Source organism: Impatiens glandulifera, chromosome 1 (assembly GCF_907164915.1).
Source record: "Impatiens glandulifera chromosome 1, dImpGla2.1, whole genome shotgun sequence".
Taxonomy (NCBI): domain Eukaryota; kingdom Viridiplantae; phylum Streptophyta; class Magnoliopsida; order Ericales; family Balsaminaceae; genus Impatiens; species Impatiens glandulifera.
Window position 1 is genome coordinate 37,276,820 of NC_061862.1, and position 18,931 is coordinate 37,295,750.

At 31.5% G+C, this 18,931-nt stretch overlaps 1 protein-coding gene across 1 annotated transcript; it reads right to left on the bottom strand.

Moving 5' to 3' along the window:
* Positions 1–4,978: 4,978 nt before the first annotated feature.
* LOC124922149 (BTB/POZ domain-containing protein At1g67900) lies at positions 4,979–8,413 on the bottom strand. Its single transcript, XM_047462877.1, has 4 exons — positions 7,988–8,413; positions 7,850–7,919; positions 6,531–7,784; positions 4,979–5,578 (listed from the first exon to the last, which is right to left on the bottom strand). Exons 1-4 carry the CDS (start codon positions 8,044–8,046, stop codon positions 5,075–5,077), a joined length of 1,887 nt encoding a protein of 628 aa, XP_047318833.1. The 5' UTR covers positions 8,047–8,413; the 3' UTR covers positions 4,979–5,074.
* Between the last annotated feature and the right edge of the window lie 10,518 nt (positions 8,414–18,931).

The window sequence follows — 18,931 nt, forward strand, 5'->3', positions numbered from 1 at the left end:
TTTCGGATTACAGGTATTAATAATAATTAAAATAAAAAATGAAATATAAAAAATATCTGTAACGGTTATTCCTTTCAAGTGCTGTTACAGATAAATCCTTCAGTAACGGTTATTCCATTGAAGTGCCGTTACAGATAATACTACCAGTAACGGTTATATCATTCAAATGTCGTTACAGATAATACTACCAGTAACGGTTATACCATTCAAATTTCGTTACAGATAATACTAACAGTAACGGTATTAATGTCGTTACAGATAATACTATCAGTAACGGTGTTTGATAGCCGTTACTAATGATTCGTAACTATCTGTAACGTACATGTCTGTAACGAACCGTAACAGCGTTATGTGCCCTTACTGAAGATGAATAGTAACGACATTTAGTGCTTTCTGTAACATCGTTAGCCCTTACTGATGCATGTTTTTTACTTGTGAGAGATGATATAACAAACTAGGATTATAACATGAGTTTATATAACACTCGATCTCCTGAAAGAATTGGACCGGGCCATTAAGAAGGCTCAACTATTCAAGTCTATTCAACCCAAACTAGTAAAAACAATTTGGTAAGTTAATTTTTCTTTGATTGGTGGTCATTAACTTTCCTATTAGATACTAGTCTAATAGTCTTTCTAAATTTCCTAAAATGTTTATAGATAAATCTTTTCATTAATTCATACTAAATAACTAGCCAATGAATTTGATGCGTTTAAGGAAAAAAGATACATAATATAATTAGTGTTATATATTTAGAAATTGAATGATAAAAATGTATGTAGATATTAAATAGATGTGAAGGAATATAGATACTAATAAAAAACTTCACTAACAAAGATAACTTAAATTTTTTAATTTAAAACTTACAACCATTAGAATTATGAAAGAAATTAATTTGGGTTAAAATTTTTTCTCTTATTTGTTATTTATCATTACTTTAATTTTTAACCATTTAAACATAATCACTGATCTTAATTGTGTGTAACAATTATTATTATTATTATTATAATTTATTTTAAATATACAGATATTTTAAAAAATAATAAAATAATTATCATTTCACTTTTGAAAACCATTTCTTTTACTAAATAAATTTGGGTGCTTCTATAATGCATATCTTTTGGTCAAATTGCCAAGATTAGTAACTTTTCCGTACCAAAAAGAAGTAACATTACTAATATTTTTCATAGGACAAAAAGTGATGCAATTTTGGAATTTCATTGCGATTGAATAACTTAGAAGATATCATCACATTTATTTGGCCTGACAAACTGGATATTATTATAACTACTTTTTATGTTAAATTGGACATTGTTACTAAAGTTCATCAAAACACTCAAGTATGAGTAACATCCATGTCTCTTATATACAATTGAAATTAATCTCTAGTGTTTGAATTATGAATATACTTTTAATAGTCTTAAAACAAACAATATATAATCATGAGATTAATGGACAACCCTGCAATAATATTCTTATAGTAGTAGTATATGTCTATATGATAAATGGAAGAATAAGGTAAAGTGAGATATAATTTGTAATATTGCATATATTAAGCAAAGGCCAAATTATTATTTTGATTATTATTTTGGGCTACAACTTGAGACTGTTTTTGGCATATGACTCAAAACTTTGAATTGTGAGATTCAAAACTTTAACATTTGTAGTCATTTGATATATATTTTTTACTAAATTGAAGTTTGTCCATATACTCCAACTAATTATAAATGCTATATATTTAATTTATTAAAAAAAAGAAATATTACCATTTATTTTTAAAGTATAGTTAAAAATAGGTGGTCAGTATAGTTACCGATTTTTTATATATATTTTATACCGTATCAAAATTTCGGTAAGAAATTATATTATATAGTATCAAAATTTCGGTTGACCGAAATCTCACTATGATATAAATAACATACTAATTATAAATATTTACGTTGGTGAGAGAAAAAAAATATCTTATGCCTCAAATCTATTTGAAGAAAGAAATGAATTTGTTAATGTTAAAAACTAATTTCGAAAAATAAATAAATCTTTTAGGCAACTAATTTATTTCCGAAAATGAATACTAGCACTTAGTTATTTATAATTTCATTCGTCATTATTTATGATTTTGACTCAAAATTAAGAAGAAAGATGATCAAACTCACCATTTGAGTTTCTTAATTATATATATATATATATATATAATTATCTATATATATATATTTAATTTTTACTTTTGTGTATTAAAATTTTGAAAAATTCGTATCGGTCAATATTGTATTGATAATTTCGGTATCAATAACATACCGTATCGATTTTTTTGATATATATTGATAAAATTGATATTTTTGATATTTTGCGGTATAATATTTTTGATATCGGTAATTCTCCAACTTTTACCTACAAATATTAAAAGTGTTAAAAGTTGAGTTTAAGTTATAGGATCGACAATTTCTGACCGACACAAAAATACTACTCTAACACAGAAAAATAAAGTTAGAGTCATGTATTTTTGGTTTCGTCCGAAATAAAATCACACTAAATGACCTAAAGTAGATCCGTCAATCAATCCGTTTATAACTTTTTTGTTGTTGTTTTAAGTTTTGTGTTTGTTATTTTTATTTATTCACTCATCTTTTTGTAATGTTTTTGTAAACGAAATTGTAATTTAGTTTAATTTTTGTTTTGTGTTGATGTTATTTTAATCTAAAATAGAGATAATATTTACATGAGATAAATCAGGTTAGGTTTGAGTTGAATCAAAACAATCGGGTTAGAATTGAATTAATTTCAAAACAATCGGATTATAATTGCGTTAATTTCAAATAAACTTATCAGGTTGATGCTAAATATTTTGACTCAAAATACTATAAACACATAAAATTTATGTTAATATAGTTAACTCACTGACTTCCTATTCTGAAATAGATCGAAATGAATTGTCACCCTAATAAATTACCCAAATTAATTAGACCTGAATTGTCAACATAACAAATTACCCAAAATCATTGGCCACTAAACAAATGATAAATGAATAAGGCTAATTTGTCCCTCAATTTTCCATGCCAACAAATTTCTTACCTTCAACTTTATTTAAACACAACTATTCCCAATTAAACTACTCAATTAAAGACTTACCGATCAAACAAGAATAACATGTTATCTGATTATAAATAATAAAGATATGGTTATCCAACAGTTGACAAATGACCTGAGAGATTTCTGGATTTCTGTATCATCATATTCTTTTCTAGTACTATGTGTAAACAAATATCACAGATAAGATGAAGACAGTTTCAATAAAATTGGGTGGACAAGAAGAAAAAAAATCATTGGATACGACACAATATAATAATTAAAATAAAATAAAATAAAATAAAAAGTCAAAAGAGAAGACAAAAAATAATTAGGGTTTAAAACAAGCAGCTGTCAAATTAATAGAATTAATTGTATCAGACAAATTGAGTAGTAATTGAATGATAGCACTATACTCTCTTACTTTGTTCATCAGACAAACGTATCTCATTCAGGATTTTGTATTTTTTTTGTGTTTATTCTTCATTCTACCACTAAAACATTATTATTATTATTATTATTATACAATTTACAAACATCATCAATAATAATAATAATAATAATAATAATAATACATCTTTGGTCATACCATATTCTTATTGTCCCTCTCAAGTCTCAACCTTATATTTTGTTTGAGCCTGCATTATTATTATTTTGCTTAACCTAGCTACTTAATCAATATTTCCATGCAATTGAGCATATAATTTCTTTTATCATTCTGAAGAAGGTGTACAATTGACTGTTTGAATCATTTACCTACAAAGAAATATGAAATTAATTAAGGAGTTGATAACAAATTAAGATTCATCCAATTTTTTATATTTTTTTCGAGGATTTCACTAGGTCGATTCGTAAGAAATATCGAATCAAACTATTTGTTCTTATTTATACAAAAGAAACACAGTTCTCTTTTATCAAGGAACTTTTTTTTATCTTAACCTCAATTCAATACTAAATAAGTCAAAACTAATTAAATATTTGTATTAGAATTTTTTTTGAATAAGCTTTCCTTTTTCATAAAAGTTATAATTGCGTTTTTTTAGAACTAAGGTTTTTCTTGATCAACAGTCCATGCTATAACAATTTGAGAAATGATCTGAGTGGGAATGAGAAAGAAAATGACGTGTCGCAATCTGATTGACTGAAAAAATAATTCTCTCTTTTATTTTTATTTTTTACACTTTTTTATTTTTTAATCAATCGACAATATCACGTCATCCCCTCCCTAAATTTTCTCTCATATCACACACTTCCTTCCAATTTATTGAGTTTTGGCCCTGTTTTTATTAGTTTTCTTTTTGGTTTTATATTTTGTTCATTATTTTGAATGCATTAATGGTTATTGTTAGAAAAAAAGGAAAAATATCTGAGCAGACTAAACAGGTATTGTGTACTATTCACACAACTCCTGATCAGGAGAGTTGCCCATGTTTCATGATCTGTGCGCTGGCTGTTTCATTTTTCCTCCAAAATCATTAAATTTTTGGTCCTTTTTTTCATGGATTTACAACTCATCTTGTCCCCATTGTACACTATAGGCTATTATAATAAAAGCTTTAATGGCAAAAGCTTTTTTCACACTGCTATTTCAACTCAAGATAGCCTCTTCTTAACAACTCATAACTCAATCAAAATTAACCAGAATATGACTTTTCAACCAACATTGTACTACTTATTCCAATTCTAATATATATTCTTCTTTTGCTATCAATTGTGTGGACAATTGTGTCCAATCCATCGACAACCCCGAAAGAGAAATGTTATCACGACTCGAATAGTTATTCATAAACGTATTTGAAGCTATGTTTCAAAAATTAACAAATATAAAGTGTTTGATTGAAAACATGTAGTTCTCTTATTATTAAATGATTGACATATATATATAATTATAAGAGGAGAGATTTTACAACAAGAGTTCAAAAATAACAAGGAAATTTAATTGCAAGGATTAATTACTACTACTACTAATACAAAGAGAGTATATTATAAAACATATAATAATTAAAACCAGTCAATTCTTCTCACTGGCAGTACTTCTATTCATGGACCATAACTTACCCAATATTTTCTTAGGTCTAGGTGGTATAGCACAAATTAAAGACTTTATTCTCGATGAAGATTTACCAAAATTCTCCTCCAATTCTTTATCATCATCTTCCTCTAATTTCATCCTCAATGTAGACATGCTCGATTTTGGCGATTTCAAGCCCGAGACACTCCATTGATCGTCGGGGGCAACTGTCGCATTTGTGCTTAATGATGCTCCTTTTGGCTTTGATTGATTATTCCCATGTGCGGTTAGAAGTGCTTTGATATTGCTTGGAAGCTCGTTGATCTGCCCGCTTGCGCTGCCCATGGCTGCCCGGGCTTGCTCGAAGAAGAGAACTTGAACGACTACCCTTAGTGGAAGTAACTCGTTTTGTGCTGCGTGCATGCATACATCCATTGATAACTTCTTGCAGTCCAACATTCTGCATAGCCGCTTTCGTTCGCTCTTGTTTAGCGACGGATGTTCCTGAAATTAATCAATGACAGTTGGTTTTATGATAGGTATTGTTAAAAGAAGGTGAACCATAATTGATCAAGACTAATTAACTAAAGATTCAAACAAAATGGTCAAGGAGTTGGTTAATTTGATGGTGACCCTGGTCCTAACATTTAAACCCTAAAGATTGTCACAAATTTTAGGAAAGCTAGCTAGGACCATGAAAATGAAACAATTCTTTGAAAATAAATCACTCTCATTATCAATTCATTTAAAATTGCATTATTGTGTTTTTTCAATAATATTTTAAAATTTCAAATAATAAATATTTTGGTCAATTTAATTACTTAAATCATATATATGGGATTGTTTGATGTAATCCAAAACCTTGTTCCAACTTGGGTTATTTAGATAACTAATTATATTCAAATAAAATTTTATCAGGTTTAGCTCATTGAATATTGAATTATTTGAACAAAAATTACTTTATTTAAGTATATATAATAAACAAAAATTATGAGAAAAATAGGGAGTATATTCCAAGAAAATGAAAAGTATTTTAATTCATGGTTTAAATTATAGGGATAAAGATATATTGATATTATATGAAATGATGTGTTATTTGATATTAAATTTTGATAATTATTTAGAGAGAAAGATTTTATGGCTATAAATATATAAATAAGAAAATTGAAAGAAAAAATAGTTTATAGTATTTCAATTTAATCCATTCAAAATGAGTATAGAAATAATTTCTTTTTTAATCTTACCGATATTTACTTAAGAGTTTTAAGTGAGAATCCAACTGAGTTATCTTAAACAACAAGTATAGCCAAAATTAGTATCAATTAATTTCAAATAACCTACATTAAATCAAGGTCAAGATTTTTTTTATTTAAAAACATTGTGTTTTTTTTGAAAAAAATGGTTTAGTTCATCTTTCTTTTGTTAAAAAACAGAGCTTCAATAATGAATATATTACCTTGAGATAAATATCAATGGCTTTGTAAAGATCATCATGATCAACCCTTGCGAAATCCGGGACAGCTTCAGCAAGTGCTATGAACTTATTAAGTGGCAAATTGGGATCTTTAACAATCTCTTGAAGATACCTATCAACAATTCTCGCCACTCTCAATTTCGAGCTATGCGATGAAGAAGACGACCTCCTGTTCTCTTGAAACTCGAATTCACCATTCTCAGCCGACCGAGATCTCCTCCTTCTCTCAAACCCATCCTTAATTCTCGTCGGACTTGTCGGAGGACTCTGTCCCTGCAACAAGAAATACTCCAAAATCGAAATCACCACATCCACATCATAAATCATTTCATGTTTGTTCGAAACCACCAAAGTTGGTATTGGTATTGGTATTAACAGATCATTGAAATTCGCCTCCTCAAATTGCAACCCAACTCTTCTAGCTAATTCCATCTTCGATGAAGACGAAGCATTAAGTATATTAGCAGCTTTCAATAGTTTCAAAAGGAAACTACAAGAAACAGATCCTTTATCCGATGGTAGTAAACTTATAATAGATTCTAGAAGAAGTCTGTTTTTCGAATTCCCATCCGTGGTCGCGTCCTCTGTTTCAGATTGTTTCTTGGGTGCGTTTGGTAACCATCTTGAAGCGTAAGTTCTTAACGCATCTCCAATGAGATTCGAAGGAACTTTACCACCTGATTTGATTGCTATAATCGATCTCCAATAAAGATCTATATTCAATTCAGCTAAATCCTCCGCCCACCATACTTTCGAATTCACATGTTTATGTCCGTTACACGAAACAACATCGTTTCCTCTTCTGGAATGGCTATGGGACAAGCTCAAGTTCGTCTTCAACGGGTTTTCAAGAACTTTAGAAGCAATCGCGTCGATGCATCGGCTGGTGATTCCAAGATCTTCAGACCACATGGGGAATGCTTTTGTACATTGAAGGGTAACAATTGAATCTTTCCATCCATGAAGTATACATGAATTGAAAAACACTTCAATTTTGTAAATCAAGTTTCCTTTCTCAACATCCTCCGTCATTTGAAGATACTCGGCTGCGCATCTAGCGGCGACGATGTTATATGCGCTTAGTGTTACCGTTATGCCGTAGCAGAATTTGGCGCAGAGTTCGAAAGCTTCCACGCCGCCGGGGAAATCAGGGAGGTGTATCATTTGGTGTTGGGAAGCTTCTAGATTCTGTGAACATATCCTTTGAAGACGCAAGCATTTGGAAAGCAGGGGAAACTGTTTGAAGAAGAATTAATTAGTTTTGGAAGTTGAAGAAGATGAAGAGTTTATAAATGATGAACCTTGTGAAGCAAATATCTGCTACCCTTGATTTGAACAATGAGATCACTCGTTACTTCAGTTGAAACCGATCTGTAAAGATATAATTAGTTCATCATGATGATGTTCAAGAATTGAAATCTTTGTAAAGTTGTTCTTACCTAATAGCTTCAGTAGTGTAGAAAGTATCAGGCCTGGATCCAAGTTTCATAAACTTCATGATTAAACTCCTTTTTCAAGCATGCATCATAGAACAAAAACAGAGATTCCAACAAGAAAAGGATGAAGGAATCAACCCAGAAAAAGAAAGAAAGAAAGAAAGAAAGAAAGAAAGAGAGAGAAACAAGTTGGTGTTGGAGAGTCTTGTTCTGAAATAGGTGAAGTTAAATAGCAGAACAATGAAGATGACAGGTCAGGTAAGGGAGGTTGAAGAAGAAGAAGATGGAACCCTCCAAAGTGTATTAGGTCATGATGATCTCATGAGTCAAAAACTCAAATACCCCATTGATGATCTTAACAAAGGGTATACAAAACAAATCTAAACTGGTTGATGAAGATGAAGAAGAAGAAGATAGACACAAAACCTAATATAAGTAAGATTTTTAAGGAAAAACAAGACATCACATGAGAGAGAAGAGAAGAGTGCATAAATAAACATTAACCTGGATTTCAGGATTAGTTAGAATAAATTAATTATTTAAAATTAAAAACCAATCATTCTCTCAAAAACCAAATGTATGCTTTTTTACACACTGCCCAAAGTATTAAATATTTATAAGTAAATAAATAAATAAAAAAAATCAAATTAATGGTTTTAATGGAACTTTGATTTAACAAGCGCATTATAGAAGCTTCATGCCAGCGTGCAGAGAAAGAGAGATAGAGAAGAAAGGTGAAGCCCACGTGCTTATCCTGCGCCCACTTCTCTAAAACCAATTTATTTTGTATTGGATTAATTAATTAATTAATTAATTAATTAAAGAAATAAACTCGACCGGATTAATTTAGTCAAACAATATTTTATACTCAATATTGTAGGCTGCTTTAAATTATTCTATTAAATTAATGTTTATCTTATTCTAACCTTTTTGCCATAATTAATCAACACACAAAACTCCATATATAGAATATACGATTAAGAGAGAGAAAAAACATAGGTAAAATATTTTAATTTAAAATTGAAATCATGACAGTGAAGACCCAATAAATAAAATAAAATAAAATTGAAATAGAGGGTTATATTTAAAAATAATATATTATTATAAAGTTATGACGAAAATGACCTTGAGATACATGGAAATAACAAGAAAGCCCATTTGATTACTCTTCATGCATTGATGAAATGATAGTGAGCATGATAGTGAGAGAGGAGAGAGGGGTCCCCCATTGTATTTTTGTTATAAGAAGAAGAATTTTATTTTTATTTTTTTAAAATTTTAAATAGATTAGCTAGGCCTAGCTATTAGTAGTACTATTAATTTATTATGTTAATAATAATGTGGGTCGAGGGGAAGGTGGAAATGATGGTAACATGACTAAAGTTTTTTACTTTTGTTTTTTAATAATTATTTCTTATTAGAGAAATAATGTTAGGAGGGAATTTATGATAGAAAATTTGAATAAGAATGACGTGATGTAATTAATTCGAGTTGAAAATGTAACAAATTTTTTCTCTTTTTTTGCTCGCCCTTTATCATTTTTCCAGCTATTAATATGCTGTCACGTAATTCTCTTTTCTAAATTTTCTCCTTTAATTGCTCCTTTTCTTATTATAAGGAAGAAGATGAGATATAATTAATTAGAAAATGAATAAAATTGAATTATAAAATAGGATGTATGTATAGAGGAGGGTGTCTATGATTTCTGTTTTCAACTAATTGGGTGCACTTTTGATATATAATCAATGACTCACAAAATGATCATCATCATTATATATGGCCCTTCTCTCTATCTCTTTCTCTATTCAATCACTCCTTTATTTATTTCCTTATAATATTATATATATATTTGAAGATTTTCTCATAAGTTAGATATTAAGTGTGAAAGTTACACTTATCAAAATCAAAAGATCACAAAGGATTACAATAAAGGCAGGAAAGGGAATTCATACTAAGGTTCCGTGTAGTTTCGTCGCACTTACCTCTAGCACGACCATTGATTTGTTCGGGATGATCCTTCTTAATTTCTTTCTAAGAGTTAAACGCTATTTTCAAATATTTATGTAACCAAAGGCCTTACTAATTAGTGGTGGAAGAATGCAAATTAAAGTCTAATTTGTTGTTTTCAATTGGAGAGTGTTATCTGTGATTAATTAGTAATGTGGACAATATAACTTTTATTTTTCTACTTTATCTAGTATGGTAAGTTGTGGATAATTGTTTTATTTTGAAGGATATGTCACATTCGCAATTCACCATCATCAATAGTGACACTTTTCAAATATGTAATTAATGCTATAAAGTTTTTACTAGTGTGGGTAGTTGATATACATATTCTTGATGCAAGGCTTAATTTGAAACGATCAGATCAATGGACTATATTTATTGGAAAAGTGAGGTTCCATATATATATATATAAAACCTGTTTGCTTTTACTGTTTAATTATTCATAAAATTAGATTATAGGTAGCAGCAATATTCATTCAATCATTGATACAATACCCACAAAAAAAAATGTATTTTATTTGCAGCTAGCATATGATTTATAAATGGCTCAAATTTCTATATTTTAAACATGCATTATATATTAATGATAATATTAATAAAATAAATTATCCTAGTTTAGATTAATTAATTGAGTACTAGAAAACGTCACATTTGATTGACTATTACTTAGTTTTGTAAAATAACAAATCATTATATATCATATATGTTAAATTTGCAAATTATAAAATATTGCTTGGAATGTAATTAAAACAGGATTGGGAAGCCGGTCATCATAAATATGATTAAATTTGGGTCATAAGAAACATGCCATTTTAGCTACCTTAATTAATCAATTAAGTTTTGTTAATCAAGTTGGATAACCTTAATTTGGTTCTCCAAAGACATATATAATGAGGCGTGCTAAAGGACACGTCATTATGTCAAAGATTCATTATTATTATTATAATAATTATTATTATTATATATTTGTAACTCTTCTTTTATCTAAAACTCAACAATGAGTTTTCTATATCTTAGTATATTTGTATTTTATAAGACTTTTTTTCTTAAAAAATGTTCAATATTTTTTTCAAGTCATTAATTAGTTATTTAAACTGAACACTCACAAATAAGTGGTAGAATATATTAACTTTGTTATATGTACATGTATATTTTTAGATTTTATTGGTTAAATGTTAGATGTTACTTTGAATCCTTATCATAATTATAATTTGTGTTGGTTCATATTTTTATATATGAGAAATGATAGAAAAAAGAAATTTAGAAGAAAGAATAAAAAAAGAAAAAACTTGCATAATCTTATTGCCCAAAAAAATCTCTATTTTCTCTCCTCACACTTTTTTTTTTCGCGAATAAGGTGACTCTCTCAAATTTCCACTATCACTCCTATTTATTTATATATATATATATATATATATATTTTCTGAAATAATTATTATTCTTTCACAGATTTGTCCTGCCATTCTATGAAAACACAACTTTTAATTCGGCCTAGGCATCACATGAACATTTTTGACTATTTAACATATAGTTTTTTATTTGATTGATACTTAGATTATTATGATTTGTAGCCTACTTTGGAACATAATTAAATGAGAGAGTGATGTCTGGGTCAATGTTCGGTTGCTGGGATGTTTGAGTAAATTCGCGAGCTCGGTTCGATTTAGTCGATGGGTTTTTATCCCGATTATTTTCTGCTGGACTATTTGACTCGAAAGGAACAATTTGACTTTCAATGATCACGGCCGACCGATGTGTTCACTCCATTAATATTACAACATGAATATCTCTTCTGAAAAACTGATGAAGGTGATCGGTGAACTCATTGATCTTTTTTAGAATCTCCGAGCACGTTAATACTAAATTTTATGTTATGTTATGCTTGTTCGTTGGTAAATATTTTGGCTTATTTTTTATTGTTGCTCTCAAATTGTTAATCTCGTTGTGTTTCGGTGTATCTTATAAAGACGTGAACACTCATATTTTGTATTGTTTTCGTTTAATCATATTTTTATATTGAATGATTCTTTTTTTTAAAATAAAATTAATGTTCACTTATTTATTATTCTTTTATCTTGGATATTGTATTTGTTTTAAGAATATTAAAACAAACTCTTGTTTTAAAGAAAAATATATATTATTTAGTTGTTTTTCCTCTCATTAAATTCTGATGTCTCCAAATTTACAAGCACGTACACTCAAATGGCAGCTGTCAATTTTGAATTGGTTGCAATAGTAAAAATATAGAGTGATTTACTTGCTTTTTATAATCATGAAATGTTGGCAATTAGGGGACTTAATTTGGACTCCATAAAAGAAAATAAAGGGACAAGGAGAATGTTTAGGTTGAAATCTTAAAAAGTCATATCTTCAAATTTTCCACTTATAATAAATATACAATGAACAAATCAATAATAGTATAATTATAAAGAATATATAATAATATAGGGGTTATAATAAATATCGTGACTAAAAGTGTTTACAAGAATTTGAATGCTAGTTGCCATTTCACAATAATAACGACGGTCATTCATGTTGACATTAAAGCTTCCTAAAACCGAGTTGAGTTCAGATTCAGTTAGAAAAATAGATAAGATATGCCCAAATGCGCATAGTTACAAATTCTTCAATTTCACATGGAAAAACAAATAAGATATATGCCCAAATTTGCATAGTTGCAATTTTTTTATTTCATGTATGTCCACTTAGCTTTTATTGATCTTGGGTCATAGTTACAAATTCACATATATAAACAGTTAAGATGCCGAAATTTCACCAAAATTTACTAAAATTAGACATATTGCAAGTCTATTTTTGTATGAAATGCCTTCAAAGGCATATATATATATGTTTAATGTTTATCATATACTTTACCACCAATTCTTAAATTAAATTATGAAGGAGACTTGTAAGGTTTCTGGCTTTTTTTATCCCATTTATGATGAAATAAAGTTTGGATAGTTTATTGATGACAATAACATACCTTTTATATAGAGATTACAAAAATGAATCAAATATTTTAAAAAAGGAAACAAAATATTTATAAATTATTTGAATAAATCAATATATTATTTAATTAATTTATTCTATATATATATATTATATAATTGATATATTCTTTATACGCCTCCGCAAAATTGACGTGCCGTCAACTACGGAAAATTTTGAACAAAGATTCTGGAAGTGAGCTCGAGCCAATGACTTTGTTAACAAATCTGCTAACTAATTTTGAGTATTTACGAATGACACAGAGAGACGACATTTGAAGGCAAGATCACGAACAAAATGAAGGTTAATAGCAACGTGCTTCATACGGGAGTGCTGAACTGGATTGAGGGCGAGTCGAGTGACACCCATGTTTTTTTTAGAACGCTGGGTTCCGCTGCACATATGGAGTGCGACTAATCCTCGCGGGTTAAGCACATAACCCGCGAGTGGCACCCATGTTGTCACATAAAATCCGTGGCATGGGAAGCGAATGAATTCCAAGGTCGGTAAAGAGATAATGAGAAGCTGTAGTGTCCAAGTCCCTATACTCAGCCTCGATGGAAGAGTGAGCAACCCCACGGTATTTTCGTGACCACCACGAGATATGATTTGACCCGAGAAATACAACATATGCGGATGTTGATTTCCCATCAATGAGGTCACTGCCAAAATCAAAGTTAGATAAGGAGGTGAGATTGAGGGATGAGGAGCGACGAAGATAAAGCCCATGATGTAGAGTAGCCTTCAGATACCTAAAGAACCTCTTAACAACATCCCAATGTGAGGCGAGAGGTGAGGCCATGTGCTGATCAAGCTTGTTCATCGTGAAGGCAATATGAGGGCGAGTAAGAGTGAGGTACTGAAGACCACCAATAACACTATGATATTCAGTAGCATCAGATAAACCAGAGATGATAGTCTCTTTGGTTGACATGGTTGTAGAAATAGGCTTAACAACATCCAACTTGAAGCGGTATAAGAGGTCTAATGTGTATTTTTGTTGAGACAAGAAGAGACCCTCCTGACACTTAATAACTTCAACACCTATGAAGTACGTCAAGGGACCAAGATCCTTGACCAAAAAGGATTTCAACTGATGAGTTGTTATAACCGTTATGAGTTCAATAGAGGATAATAAGATCATCAACATAGGCAAGTACAAAGATGCGAGCATCATCTCTATGAAACGTGAACATAAAAGAGTCTACTTTAGATTGAAGAAGCCCAGGGATAATAAGGACGAACTCAAAGTCGTGTACTATACTCTTGTTGCCTAAAGAAGACCGTACATAGTATGACGTAAAAGACATACATGTGAAGGAGCAATGTGGTCCTTGAAGCTAAGGGTTACTGCATGTATACGAGAACATCCAATATCCCATGTAAGAAGGCATTACTGACATCAAGTTGATGCATGTGACAATCATACTAAATGGCAAGAGTCAAAAGAGTGTGAATTGTTGCAAGTTTAACCATAGGGCTAAACGTTTCACGAAAGTCAACTCTAGGATGCTGATGGAATCCTTTTACAACCAAGCGAGCATTGTATTTATAAATTGAACCATCGAGTTTATGTTTGATACGAAACACTCATTTGCTTCCTATGATAATGAAATCATGAAGTGGGGAGACAAAATCCTAAATGTCAAATCGCTAAAGAGTAGTAAGTTCCTCAGCCATAGCCGAGCGCCATAGTGGAATCGCAAGAGCTTGAGCAATAATAGATGACTCAATGTCTGAAGGCAAGGGATGTTTGGTGGCAACGAAGAAGCACTTAGGTTTGTGAATGTTATTAATGTTGGAATTAAACTAATTCCATTAATTAAATGAAAATGATATTTAGGATAATGAAATTCACACCAAATTCAAATGTGAATTAAGTGTGAAATTAATCCAAATGAAATTCACATGAAATTCAAATGTGAATTAAAGTGAAATTAATTCAAATGAAATTCACATTAAATTCAAAAGTGAATTAAAGTGAAATTAATCCAAATAAAATTCACATGAAATTCAAAAGTGAATTAAGGTGAAATTTCATCCAAATGAAATTCACATCAAATTCATTGTGAATTAAATTTGTTAATTGTTACAATTAACATAAATGTCTTGAATGAGGCAATTAACAAATGGTGTTAATTGCTATTGTAACTACAAAATATTTATTGTAGGATGTAACTTGCAAAGATAATGAAAAGACAATCAACGATAACCGTTGGATGAATGGATGATGGATTAGTGACCGTTGGATTAAAGAATTGATTATGAGTTTAATTTTCAACTATAAATATCCCTTCACATTATATTCCTCTACATACATTATCTTATCACTTCTCACTCTAGAATTCTAAAGTCTTTCCTTGTTCTTGTGAGTATTCTTGTGAGTGTTCTTCAAGTTTCTTGACTCGACCATTTTTGTGCAAAACTCGGTGATTGTGATTCATGTACTTTTGTCTAGTTCGTTGTTATAGTGGTTTTCTGTGCTAAATCATTGCAGGTTCCGTGGTACCCTGAGAAGCAGTCACCGACAAAACTCTCCAGCACAAATGGGAGACGGTAAAACTGTTTTAAGGTAACTGTGATTCCACAGGTCTCGGAGCAAACGAGAAGATTTTTCTTCATCTCTTAAATAATATGTTGTATCTGTTTTATTATCATTGTATTATTTTCATATATTATTTACGTGTAACTTTTATGAGATAAGATTACCAACATTTAAGGCCTATGGTGCGCATATGGTAAGTGCGCTGGTTCTCATATGAAGGGTCAAACATCAAAGCTGACTTAGATGAGATAGAACTTGGATCACCTGTAGGGGTTGGCAAAACCAGGACTAGAGCCATACCGATTGATTTTCGAGGAGGCAAAACTGATAGAGTGAATAAAGCTGGCTGCTAAGGAGGACTAGTGGGATGTATTGACAAGTTAGGTGAGAATACGGGAAAGCAGTCCTCAATAAACTGCACACGACGAGGGAGGTAAAGATGACTCGACTAAATATCAAGGCACTTATATGCGTTTTGTGTGGTCAAGTACCCCACGAATACGCATGGAATTGATGGCGTTATAAGTTTCTCCAGAAGATACGAGCGAAGTCATGAAAAACATAGACAACCGATACATGAAGTTTAGCATAATTCGGTACAGTTCCAAACAACAACTAAAAATACTTTTTTTGGATAGCAAATATGTGGGCATACGATTGATCAAATACACAACATTCGACATCCACCACCACTACGCCTCCACAGTCCTGATCACCGCCAATCACCATTTATCTATCAAACTAACGTAGTAGAATTACTCTTCATGGAGGGCACATCTTATTGCTCTCATCACCGTACATGACCTACTAGTGTACATGGATGGTTCCCTACAAAAACCAACCCCACATGTCGATGACTCTAATGTAGCGGATGTCATGCACTGGATTCTTCAAGATAACCTTCTACTTGCGGCCGTTTTTGGTTCCCTCTCGGCAAAAATTTTGTCCCCTGTCTCATCCTCTACATTATCATGCGTGGCATGAATTATACTCACTCGCCTTTGTGCGGGTCATTCACAAACTTTTGTCAACCAATTGAAAAGTAACTTATATCGGGTGGAGATTAATGATCATACCATCACCCAATATCTTCATTACGTAAAATCTAAAGCTGATGAATTGACTCTCATCGATGAACCTATGAGCATAGATTATCTCACACTTTTTGTCATCAATGCATTGGTCCCAAGGTATGCCACAATCGTTGGGACGATCCGTACCCACGAGACCCCTTTACGTTATAAGGAGCTACATAACCTCCTTTTTGCTCACGAGTAGACCCTCAAGATGCAGAAGAACTCACAACGTTCTCTCATTTCCACGACCAATGCAACCGTCTCTCATTATAGCTCATTAAGTTCGGGACATGGTTTCCATTGTGGTGGTTCCCGTAACAACTCCAACTGCCACACACAAAATTTTGGCAGTAGTTCCAATCGCAAGCATTCATACGACTCTAACCAGAACCATAACAACAACAATTTTAGCCGTGAACCACGGTCAAGTATCTCTCCCTTAATTGATTGATATTCTATTATATGTCAATTATGTGGTTCTGTTGGTCATGCTGCTCCTACCTGTTGTCATGTACATGTCTTAGCTAATTATGTTTCTCCAAATTCATCATCTCCTGCAAGCCAATGGCTAGTAGATTCTGGCGCATCACATAATTTGACCTCCAACCTCCACAACTTGTTGGTTCACTCTAAATACGACAACTTGTTGATTCACTCTGAATACGACAGTACAAATGAGGTCCATATTGTAGATGGTACATCTCTTCCTATTTCTCACACTAGATCTAGCCACAAGGGGAGGGATACCCAACCATGGTTCACAACTAAAATTATTGTTGTTACGGTTCTAGTTAGATCCGTATAAATGTCCACGGTTGGAACTGTTGCTCGAATTTTTCTGTGTGACAGTTGAAGTTGTTATTGTTATTGTGGGAATCACTATGATGGAAACCACGTCCTGAACTTGATGAGCTATAATGAGAGGCAGTTGCATTGGTCGTGGCAATGAGAGAATGCTGAGAGTTCTCCTACATCTTAAGGGTCAACTCGTGAGCATAGAGAATGCCATGTAGCTCCTCATAATGTAAAGGGGTATCGCGGGTACGAATCGACCTAATGATTGTGGCATACTTCGAGCACAATCCATTGATGATAAAAAGTGTGAGATCATCTATACTCACAAGTTCGTCGATGAGATTTAATTCACCAGCTTTGGCTTTTACGTAATGAAGATATTAGGTGATGGTGTGATCCTTAATCTCCCCCCGATATAGGTCACTCTTCAACTGATTGACACGGATTCGTGAACAACCTGTACAAAGGCAAGTGAGGATACTCCATATCTCGCATGATGATGTAGCGAACGGGGATGGACAACATTTCTACCGAGAGGGAACTAAAAATAGTCGCAAGTAGAAGGTTATCTTGGCGAATCCAGTGCATGACATCCGCTGCATTAGAGTCATCAGCATGTGAGGTTGATTTTTGTGGGGAACCATCAATGTACCCTAGTATGTGATGTCCGTGAGGAGATCAATAAGATGTCGCCTCCATGAAGAGTAATTCTTCTGCAGCAGTACGATAAGTAGATGGTGATGGGCGGGTGGAGGCGTAGTAGTCGTGGCGGTCGACTGCTCTAATACCATGATGAAATAAAGTTTTTGGATGATTTATTATTGATATTAACGTATTATTTATATATGAATTACAAGAATGTATCAAATTATTTGATTATTTATTCATTATATATATTATTATATATATTATGTAATTGGTTTATTCCTTATATTATATAATATATATAAAAAATATATAAGGAATAAATCAATCAAATAATATAATTTATTCAAATATTTTGTAAATATTTTATTTCCTTAACATATAAGGTACAATTATAGGTTAAACCTTTCTATGTTCTTCAGAGTATAATTTTTAATTATCTTTAAAACAAATTTTTCCCTAAATAAGCTTAGTCCATCGTCTTTATAATATGATTGTGTTACGGTCTAAAACCAAGGCCTCGGTCCTAGATTAAATTCCAGCAATCTTTCTCGGCACCCGGCCTCGGTCCTATGGTGCACATGGGCCAGATTTCTGTTTTGTTGTATTAATATTTTGTTTTGCTTTCCTTTTCTATTTTTACAAACCGAATTATGTTATTTTCTAGTATTTGTTGTAACCGAATATTTTGGGGCAAGACATCACCTATATAAGGCTGGTCTTTCTTCCCCAAGGACCCATAAATGGAATAATGAAGATATGAACTTCGACCCCGTTCGTCTATTATTATTTACTATGGACTGTTTGGTATAGACCAACAATATTTTCTCTTCGCACCATTGGTTCTTCTATCCCCCCCCTAAATTCTCTATCAAAACCTTCCGCTGCCCT

Coding starts and splice junctions, on each gene's coding strand:
- LOC124922149 (XM_047462877.1), bottom strand. CDS start 8,046: ATGAAGTTTATGAAACTTGGATCCAGGCCTGATACTTTCTACACTACT. Junction 7,920..7,987: donor TACACTACTGAAGCTATTAG/GTAAGAACAACT, acceptor ATATCTTTACAG/ATCGGTTTCAACTGAAGTAA. Junction 7,785..7,849: donor GCAGATATTTGCTTCACAAG/GTTCATCATTTA, acceptor TTCTTCAAACAG/TTTCCCCTGCTTTCCAAATG.